Source organism: Carex rostrata, chromosome 19 (assembly GCF_964058835.1).
Source record: "Carex rostrata chromosome 19, lpCarRost1.2, whole genome shotgun sequence".
Classification (NCBI taxonomy): Eukaryota; Viridiplantae; Streptophyta; class Magnoliopsida; order Poales; family Cyperaceae; genus Carex; species Carex rostrata.
The window spans coordinates 4,678,533-4,689,475 of record NC_135936.1 but is presented as its reverse complement, the minus strand read 5'-3'; the positions used below and the strand labels follow the sequence as shown (position 1 = coordinate 4,689,475).

Genomic DNA, 10,943 nt, shown 5'->3' with positions numbered 1-10,943 from the left:
CACATATTATATTATATATACATACACATATATTATTAAAAAAAATCAGACCATGGATATTTTCTTTCTCCAAACTCTAAAAAAAAAATTAAAAAAAATATACATATACATCTACATATACATATACATAAACATAAATATTATATACATATACATAAACATAAATATTATATACATATACATATATTATACATATATTATAAAAAAAATGAGTCATACATATATTATATACACATATATACATATACATATATATACATATACATATACATATACATAGATATACATATACATATACATACATATACATACACATACAGATACATACATATACATACATATACATATACATATACATAAACATACATATACATATACATATACATATATATACATATACATGATGGATTTTTTTTTTCCAAACTCTAAAAAAAAAAAAAAAAAAAAAAAAAAAAAAAAAAAAAAAAAATCCGGAGCGCAGAAAAAATCTGCGCTCGGAATAAAAAATTCAAAAAAAAAAAAAAAAAAAAAATTTCGGGGCGCAAATTTTTTCTGCGGCCCGGAATAAAAATTCCGGGGCGCAGAAAAAATCTGCGGCCTTGGTATTTTTAAAATTCCATCCAAAACCTGGTTATTTTAAATAAAATAATTATTTTTTTGGGTATTTTTAAAAAAATCGGGGCTATGAGAGTACGAATAAATAGAGACTGAAATTTTCAATTTGTCATATCATAAAAGAGTTTTTTTTTTAAAGGCAAAGTTAGAGTTAAGCAACCTCTACTGTTTTAGGATCCATTCGACAGATTACTATTCACCGTGGGAAAAATAAATTTGCTCAGAGTGAAGTTTTTATTTTCACAGTGAACAGTAAAATTCATTTCAAAATTTTCAAAACCCATGTCCATTCCTATTCCCTACTGGGCTGCCGAACGGGCCCTTAATCTTTTCAAGTACGGAAAGAAGAAAAACATTATCTTTGACACTAGATGAGAAGTTGTATATCTTTAAAATTTAAAACTGTTGTTCTTGTTCTATGTAAAAATAAATGTGCTTGTGTTGAAGTGTTGAACCTTGAACAATTTAAAAAATAAAAGAGTTTGTTTAAAAAAATAAGCAAAATATCAATGTTGCTGTTGTAGTTTATTATGTGTTCTAATTATATGACAAGAACACATCCTTTGATTTAAGCATAATAACAATTCAGATTTAGCTCTGAAATGAATTATGAATTTATTAAGTTACTAATTTTTTACTGATGCATCTAAATATATATTTGGGAGTAGAATTACGCTCTTAAGTTATATTAATTTTGAAATTTGAATTTATCTTACCAAGGAGGTTGACAAGTTTAACTCTAAAATTTATTGAATCTATTTTAAATGATGAATCTCAACCGTTAAAATCAATATATTTTAGATAAATAAATGAAAATTTATAAGTTATTTAGTTACATGCATTTATTTTTATTATTTGTAACTATTTCACTTTACACTTAATAAAATTAATAAGTTAACAACTTTAGCATATAAACATGAGTAGAGAACTAGGGTGGTCTTAAGTTCTCCGGCAATTTTTATTAATACCCTAAAAAAAAGAAAATTTTAAAACTGGGGCATTGGTTTTTTTTTTTAAACTGCTCTGATCGCTGGGCCTACGGGCGACCCACCCTCCCTAGCAGATTGCCTGGGTCAGGGGCGGTCCACTAGGGACTAGACCGCCTGGAGGCCGGGCGGTCCGCTAATTTTTTTTTTTTTTTAGAGAGAGATCTTAATATTTTGATTTAAATAATTTTGTGAAGAAAATTTTTTCTTGTTTAAAGTGTATCCCAAAAAATAAGACATTTGATATATTTATGAAGTGATGTCGTAATTCTTTATAACTTTAATTTGATTTGTCAGTTGGATATCACAAGTCTAAAGATAATACTAATTAATGACTTGGCCTTGATTCTTAAATTTCCAAACTCTAACAGCTTATTGATCTCCTTCTCTTTATTTTTGGTACTAAAACAGTAGTTTAGAGATACTAAAATATGAACAAACCTCAAATTAGATCTCTGTCTATGCACAAAACACCATAGAATGACCTCTAGTATGGTACCAAGTCTAAACTCAGCAGCCAAGCATTAAGCAAAGGCCACTGGTATAGTGCAATGCACTAAAAACATCAAATTTGATCTTTTCGGGTAAATCAGCAAGTCTGGACTGATACAAGGACCAAACTGAAAAACTGATTATACCAGCATGTAGAGCATTCAAAATACACATAATTGACACAAATTTCAATTTATTTGGATTTTTCTACAGTTAGTTATGAATTTTCAAAGTTTAGCTTTTGAAAAAACTTTAAACAGTCATAACTTTGGCTAGGAAAGTCGGATTTGCGTCTATGACCACTTTTTGAAAAGAGGGGACGAGACAGATCCAAATATCATCCCGGGTGAGACCCCCAGACATTCGAAGCATCAGAATTAAAAAAAAAATGTCGTTTAGTGCCTCAAAAATTCAGTTTAAGTTTTTATTCAACGGTAGATACAACGATCGGTATTTTGTTTAGTCAAAAGCCTAAGAGATTATTCAAGAATTATTCATATAATTATTTTAAAATGCATTTACTATTTATTGTGTTTGTTTACCTATCTCAGAGCAAATGGTATATGTTGACAATAATTCTCTAAAAAAAAAATAGAAGTTGAAATCATTGAGACAATCTAACTATATTTCCTTGTGTATATTTGAATAAAATAAATTATTAAGAATCAAGGTCAAGTCCTTAATTAGTGTTATCTTTAGACTTGTGATATTCAACTGACAAATCAAATCAAAGTTATAAATAGTTACAACATCACTTCATAAATATATCAAATGTCTTATTTTTTGGCATACACTCTAAACAAGAAAAAAATTTATTCACAAAATTATTTAAATAAAAATATTAAGATCTCTCTCTAAAAAAACAAAAAAAAATTAGCAGACCACCCGGCCCCCAGGCGGTCTGGTACCTAGTGGACCGCCCTTGGCCCGGGTGGTCTGCTAGGGAGGGTGGGCCGTCCGTGGGCCCAGCGGTCGGGGCAGTTTTAATTTTTTTTTTTTAGGGTATTAATAAAAATGGTCGCTTGTTCACCAAGTTTCTTGGTGAACTCAAGTCTAAAACATGTTAAATCGGCTTTAAACGACGAATCCGAACCATTGAAACCCACCTACCTTACGAGTGATGTATCTACATATGAAAATTTTAAATATTTGAATTAATTTAATGTAAAGTCAAGCAGTCAGAATTAGAAGGTTAAATACATTAATTTTAATGTATTCATTTTTTTAACTGTTTTTACCACTTGACTCTATAAAAATTAATTTCAAAATTAAATTTTTTTATATGTAGACGGATCACTTGTAAGGTAGGCAGATTTCAACGGTTCAAATTCGTTATTTGAAGCCGATTTGACGGGTTTTAGACCCTAGTTCTACTCTATAAACATATCAATTGATCAGGTAGTTACATTTTAATGGTTTTAATTTGTCTTTTGTAGCGGACTCAATAAATTTTAAATTAAGTTTATCAATGATCACATTAGTAAATTTAAGTATATATTCACTTTATCTCTTTGAAATAAAGGAAGAGAATTAAAAACTCTGAATAAACTAATTAAGATAAATGAAATTAAAAGATTAAAATCGGATGGATAAGAAGAAGAAAAAATTACCGTTGTTGTATGTGTAAAAATTTGGAGACTCAATTGTTATATATTACGGACTACGACTTTACGACACAGTTACACACAGACTGCATGTTTCCTAATCCGTCTGATACTGATAATAGCACAAATCGATGAAGACCCCTTCCCAGCACGGGAGAGGGGGGTTTCCGATGGGCATCGGACCAAATCTGGTTCGATGGGGGGTTTAAACCGTCAGATCTGCTTTAGGATTCGCACCCGCAATTTCGCGTCTGCTTTAAAATCCGTACACACGAATCCTAAAGCAGATCTGACGGTTTAAACCCCCCATCGAACCGGATTTGGTCCGATGCCCATCGGACACCCCCCTCTCCCTCCCAGCACATGCTATGCAACTTGGGCACCACGGGCAGATGATTCGAATTTCAAAGCCGTAACGAGTGGGGCCCTGAGAACCAAACAGGGATCACCGAAATGCGATATCGACATGGGTGTGGCCCTAACGTAAACTGACCGATGTCGATACGGTTTCATTTGGATCCAGCTGTGTCTGTGACCCGTGATTATAATAAAATCTGAAACATACTCTGTAGTCAATTATGTAGTTATATAATAACGATGTGTATTTTAACCCGCTACATAAAAATTATAAAGAAGTTGCTTAAGAGGAGCAATAAGGTATACCTTTATCATATTTAGAACAGGGAAACCGTGTTTATGTTTCTTGTTCATGTGATCATGTCCCATTGCCATCCTGTTCAGTGTACTTCAGTTCCAACTCATCTTATCTCTACTTTTCTCAATTATTTAATTCACCAAATCAAATTTGTCGGTGTGAAACAAGAACGGAGGTGGAACTTACCAAAAGAGAAAAAGAAAAGAAAAAGCAATCATAACAAAGAGGTCAAGCAGTAATTCGTTAGTTCTCGCTTTCTCGGAAGGGAAATTTTTTATATGTAGAAATTATGAAAAAGGAAGATAGAGAAACAGAAAAAAAATATTTTAATTGATAGAAAGATAGGTAAGATTTCTAGAAATCTATCTTAAAGATTAAAAAGGTTTGAATGAAAAAAATAATACAGATCTAAACCAGCATGTATTTATTTCCTTTAAAAAAATTTCTAGAAATTTTTTTTTTTTTTATAAAAATAGATAGAATATCTTAAAATATATAAATAATAGAAATATTTCATCTACTTTTTGAAAAACTTTTAAAATTTTACTAGAAATCTAATGTATAAAATTAAAAATAAAAAGATAACTAAGTTTAAATTGGTAGAATTTCTATTAATCTTTCTATCAATTTAAAATATAATGTACTCTTTTTTATCTCTCCTTTCCTTTTTCTTAATTTCATAAAAAATTCCCTTTCGGAAGTATTTATATAGACAAACATTTCTCCAATTTAATCATATATTTTAATCTAATTTGCATTAATATTAGCGAAATTAAAAAAATGTACAAGAATCTAACAGTACTATTTCAATTTCCTTTAATAAAACATAATTACATATTATTCCAAAAAGTCACAAATAAATGTAAATCAGCAAGCAGATCAAGCAGCCCTTTATTTAATGTTACAAATAAAGAATGCAAGAATTGAGCTCAAATAATCTACCTCCAATTTTATAAACAATTAGCTAGTTATATAATACTTATATTACATGTATAATCTCACAATGTAGCAAAATCCTAGTTCGTCTTCCTACAGCTCAATCTAACCTCTCCATTGTTTCCAGTCAAGGGACTGAGGTTCCCCATCTTCACCATGGCCTTGGCGAAATCCTTCATGAAAACCGCCCCATTGTTGCTGTACTGCTTCACCTGCTTGTCCAGCGAACCGTTGTTGAACAGCTCCTGATCCGAATGGAACAAACCCTTTTGATTGATTAGATTCACATAATACGCATTGTCAAAAGTTGTCGGGGTCTGTACGTCAATCGGTGCGAGGTTGTTATCGCTCCCGGTCTGGGGACAGGTTTGCTGCCGCAATGTTGCGAAACTAGGGTTGATGTTGGCTTCACTGAAGATGCGGCTACGATAGATTTGGCAGCGTGTCTGACCGATCGTGTGGGCGCCGGAGAGTGCTGTCATTTCACGTGCAGAGAATCCCTTTGCACCGAACATTGAGATTAGCTGGGCCAGACCGGATCCGGGCCCCGGAAGGTTTGCATTGGCTGCGCTTTGGCTGGCTGTTCGTGAATCCCTCCGACCTAGTGGTACATTCCATGTTGGACCTCCGAGCTGCATGAACAATATATAATTAATTAAGTAAACAATATTCACTGCTCAAGTAGATTAGCGCCGTAATAATTTGTTCCAATGTTATCAAAATTTATAAATATGCAAGTTGTACATACCAAATTGACACCGTCACGAGCAGCGAGAGCGAGGATATCAGCGCAGGAGACAGTGGCATTGCAGGATGCTTCCACCTGAGTTTTTATGGCATCAATGATTTCATATCCACGAACTGAGTTCGCATTGGGCCCGGCATTCTTCTCACCGGTAAATGTCGACGTATCATCTAATAGGATTGATGCATCACATCCCTTCAGGAAACAAAATGGCAATAGGTCAATTTATGAACAAGAGTACTTACACTCAAATCCATTAGAATTTGAAAAAAAGAAAAGAAAAAGGGTTAAACATTCTGGTTCTTACTTGAACAAAGCAATCATGGAAGAAAAGGCGAAGAATGGAGGCGCCCATTCGCGGCTCCTTAGCGACCGCTTGAGTCATGGCTGATCGGACGATGGTCTGCACATTCGGGCATGTCTTTTTGTAAAAATCTTTTGATAACTGTCCCTGAACAGAGAACAGCAGTAGAGAAAACAGAGCAAGTACAAGAGCTCTACTGGTACTGGAGGATGCTGGCAATGCCATGCCTATTTCAAAACTAAGAAGAGATCGAGTGTTGGGTTTTAGCTTTTAGGAGAGTGTTCTGGATATTAAAGTTACTTTCTTTTTCGAGATGAAGAGTGTTGAGTTTTAGGAGCGTCTTTTTCGAAAGGTTGTGTACTTTCTTTTTCGAGAGATTGGGTGATGCAGATAGATGGTTTCTCTTAATTGGAGGCTGGTTGTTTATATAGGAGAGAAGAGAAGAGAAGAGAAGAGAAGTGAAGTAAGAAGATTGGACGCGCAATAGTGCGACAGTGGCGCATGGCTGGACAGGATTTATTCAACGCGTGATTCCTTGACTAATGCTAGCTAGTGGCTGTTTTTTTTTTTTTTTTTTGGTTACAGTGGCTGTTGGGTTCTTTTCATTTACAGAGAGACAAGGCAGCGAATTGGGAGGACCGGAGATGTGCAGCAACGCCGCATTTGGTTTTACTGTCTTTACCAGCAGTAGCCAGTAGTAGAGATTCTTAATTGACAGGTAAAGTAAAATGGTTTTACCGCCTTAGATATTTCTCAGGAAACAAGTCGGCTGTTATTCCAAACAGGATCATGTTATTTTAATAACAGCCGTTCATATTTTTTCGTATGCGAATCTCGATGAAAACACATTTTCACGTGTGAATTTTAACGAAATTGAACGGCTGCTAATGAAATAACAGAGTCCATAAGAGCAGATTTTCTTCCTACTTCTCAATGATTGATAGGTAAAATAATTTGAGTGAGGTTATGGTACTATCAATAGCATGGATTGTTCCGTATTAGGAACAATATTTTTGTTTCTAAAATACTAACTAATTGATTCAAATAAAATGTGTAAATAGTATTTATCGCGTCATAACGGGTTGATTAAAAAAATAGCGCTATACTTAAATAGTGGCGCTATAGCGCGCTATAGTGCCAATAGTGTCATAGCTTTTATGGTCCGAAAATGCTATAATGCCGCTATTTAGAACCTTGATTCAAACCATTCAACATAACCAATATATAAATATGTACTTGTAAACTAAATTTTAGAATTTTTTATATTATTTTTTAGGATAAATTTTGTTGGAGGTCACTAAACTTTGTTCTTTGTTACCAATTGGTCACTCAACTTTCATTTGTCCCTCACAAGTCATTAAACTTTGTTATTGTTTTGATTAAGTCCTTCCATCACTTTTTTCATCCAAAAACTTACCAGAACTGACATGGACTCCAACTCACTGTATATTACCAATCTGTGTAAGTTTTTTTGAGACATGAAGCATTTCCGTCCAACCACCCCCACCTCTCTTACCATTAACGGATTTGATTTATCAGTTTTAAACCCAATCAGCCAATTAAACCCATTAAAACTCCATTCGCCTCCTGACCTCCCATAAGTTGCTGCTGCTCTCTCTCTCTCTCTCTCTCAGCTTCACGTGCTCTCTCTCACACCGCTTAGCCTGCTCTCTTCGGTGCTCTCTCCTTTCGAATTTAATTGCCTCTTCCTTCTTGTCACCATATTTCACTTCCGCCTAACATCAAAAGCAAGGTTGGGAAAAAGGGAAGGTTGCTCATCAGCTCAAGTGGGTGCACAAAATGAAGCAAGATATGATGTATTGATATAAAGAGGCAAAATTGATGTATTTACCTCTTTTTAGTTTGTACCACATTTTATTTTTGTTTTTATATGTTTCTGTTCAAGGTCTGCTAGTGATTTTTTTTCTTAGAAGTCTGCTAGTGGAAATTGAAGAGCATATTGTTCCTAGTGTGTGTGAATTTGATGTTTTATGTTAGTGTTTGATGTATTGCTCACAATAGCAAACTGATTTGTTTTATGCTCTTGATCAGTGGTGTTAATTAAGCTATAGTGTTAATTAAGTCTTCTTGTTATGGGATCATAATATATCTGCCTTATTATGCAACACATTATTATGCCTTTTCTTACTTTTCCACTGAAAATTGAGTTGTGTTTCTAATCCCTGAACTTGTAAAGCACTAATTTGTACAATACAGGAGCTTTAGTTTGTACAAATACAATTTGCCTATAAACAGACTTCTTAGATATCATGCTCATATCTCCTATAATATACACAACAGTGCACATTCAACAAGAAAATTTGTTTACATTCATGTGCAATTTACTCCCACAAAGCATCAAAACTAATTTCAACTAAAAATACATCCATTATGCTTCATTAGTGCTTCGAGACCGATCCGCTACTTATTTCATATCCCGCAAATAATGAGAAAGATCAAATTAAACGTCCATATAAACAATCCTTATTACATCATATTTGTATATGTTTTTATTTCCGTAAATACATACATAAATATTTTCATAATATATATTAAATTATATGGTATATATCTACTATTCGAAAATAAATCTGCTACGACCCTGAGAGATTGTAGGGTCCTATGATTCTAAATCCAACCTTTTATTTTTTAAGTGGTACGAATCTCCATAAAAATTGTTTTTAATGCACGAATCTCAAAACAAATGAAAGGTTGGATTTAGAATCGTAGGACCCTACAATCCCCTTTAGGATCGTAGCAGATTTATTTCCCTACTATTCATATACGGATAATTAAAATTCAAAATCGTATCCGTATCCGTATCCGTATCCGCACGGATATTTGGATATCGGATATCTGTATCAAATTTTCGAATACGGATCCGAATACGGTCGGATATTATCCGATCCGTTTGCTCCCCTATCCATATCGAAGCTAGGGTATCACCGTTGTACCTATTGCTGGCACTGGCTAATTAGTCTTATGATAAACAAGCAGACAGGTTTTATAAGCTCTTGCAAATTGAAGCAAAAGTTGGTTTTGTTAGCAAAACATAATCTAAATGTATTATATTTCATCGAAAAATTACAATTTGCAAAAGATTAGCAAAATTATTTAATATACTACCTTTTCTTGTTTGGGTTTTCATAGGTCAAGGCCAGCTGAAAAACAGTTATGTGTGCTGGTAATTATCAGTACTAAACAATTATGTGTGCTGGTATTTATCAGTACTAAACAAGGTTCTAAATAGCGATTATAGCGGCATAGCGGGGAGACCAAAAAAAAAAGCTTAGCGTTTATGGTCGGGAAAAGCTATAGCGCCACTATAGCTAGCTATTTAGAACCCTGGTACTAAATATCTGCGAGGTGAAGATGCATTTTGCTTCCTAAATATTTTTTTTCTAATAATCTAATCTAAGTAAATTAAGTTCAAATTAAATACCATGCCTAGAATAATCTCCTCTATCATAACCCAATCAGGCTTTAAATTACTTTGAACAAATTAAACAATTCATCAAACCTCAGCAATTTCTTAGACAGAAGGATAGGTTATTACAAGTAAATTAAATGTCAATAGAGACTAACCCCAAGAAGATAGTCGGAGGATCGAGCTAACTTTAGGTGTAGTGGTTGCGAATCCGATTGCTTTTGATGTAAGAATTAAGAAAGTGGAATATGGTGACGAGAAGGAAGAAGCGATTCAAATTCGAAGGAAGACAGCACCGAAGAGAGCAGGCTAAGCGGCCTGAGAGAGAGCACGAGAAGCTGAGAGAGTGAGAGAGCAGCAATGTACGGGAGGTAAGGAGGCGAAGATGGAGTTTTAATGGGCTTAATTGGCTGATCGTGTTTAAAATTGATAAATCCATTTTTTTTTTTGAGGAAAAACCCGTAGGTATTTTATTGAATCTTAAAGGTGCATTACATGGGAAAATAAGTAAAATAAATTAAAACCTAGTAAGCGAAAATTACCACTACCAAAAAACCCGGAAATCCTAGGAATTAAAAGACCGTGCTGTAATTTTAGAACTAACTTATCTATTCCTATTTATCTAAATGTTAAAACTTGTGGGGTCTTCTTTGCAAATAACCTCTCCTGACATCTTGTGTTATTTCTGGTGGTTCTGAAATACCCCTCGTCTCCTCCTTTCAACTCAGAATTTACCAGTAACCGAAAACTGCTTGAATCTTCTTCCCCTTTGTCTGCCTTTAAATTGATAAATCCATTGATGGTGAGAGAGGTGGGGGTGGGGACGGAAATGCTTCATGTCTCAAAAAACTTACACAAATTGGTCATATACAGTGAGTTAGAGTCCACGTCAGTGATGTTAAGTTTTTGGATGAAAAAAGTGACGGAAGGACTTAATCAAAACAAATATAAAATTTAGTGACTTGTGAGGAACAAATGAAAGTTGAGTGACCAATTCGTAACAAAGAACAAAGTTTAGTGACTTCCCACGAAATTTACCCTATTTTTTAATATGTCTAGAAACTTATTGTTTTTGGATGATTTAGAATTTTAAATCAAGTGGCTCTCTACCCATCTAAAAAGATAGTAAAAAGATTCTAAAAAAATTAAAATATAGTTTAGAAGTACATATTTATATGG

At 33.7% G+C, this 10,943-nt stretch overlaps 1 protein-coding gene across 1 annotated transcript; it reads right to left on the bottom strand.

The window, feature by feature from the left end:
• Positions 1-5,145: 5,145 nt before the first annotated feature.
• Positions 5,146-6,708, bottom strand: LOC144571435 (peroxidase P7-like). The gene is made up of 3 exons (XM_078320718.1): positions 6,341-6,708; positions 6,037-6,228; positions 5,146-5,920 (listed from the first exon to the last, which is right to left on the bottom strand). The coding sequence occupies exons 1-3, from the start codon at positions 6,560-6,562 to the stop codon at positions 5,369-5,371; spliced, it is 966 nt and encodes a 321-aa protein (XP_078176844.1). The 5' UTR covers positions 6,563-6,708; the 3' UTR covers positions 5,146-5,368.
• Positions 6,709-10,943: the final 4,235 nt, after the last annotated feature.

What these genes read in the sequence shown, in the direction of transcription:
- LOC144571435 (XM_078320718.1), bottom strand. Translation starts at nt 6,562, where the DNA reads ATGGCATTGCCAGCATCCTCCAGTACCAGTAGAGCTCTTGTACTTGCT. An exon ending in TCCATGATTGCTTTGTTCAA is followed by an intron (nt 6,229 to 6,340) that starts GTAAGAACCAGA and finishes TGTTTCCTGAAG; the next exon opens with GGATGTGATGCATCAATCCT. An exon ending in CTCGTGACGGTGTCAATTTG is followed by an intron (nt 5,921 to 6,036) that starts GTATGTACAACT and finishes TTGTTCATGCAG; the next exon opens with CTCGGAGGTCCAACATGGAA.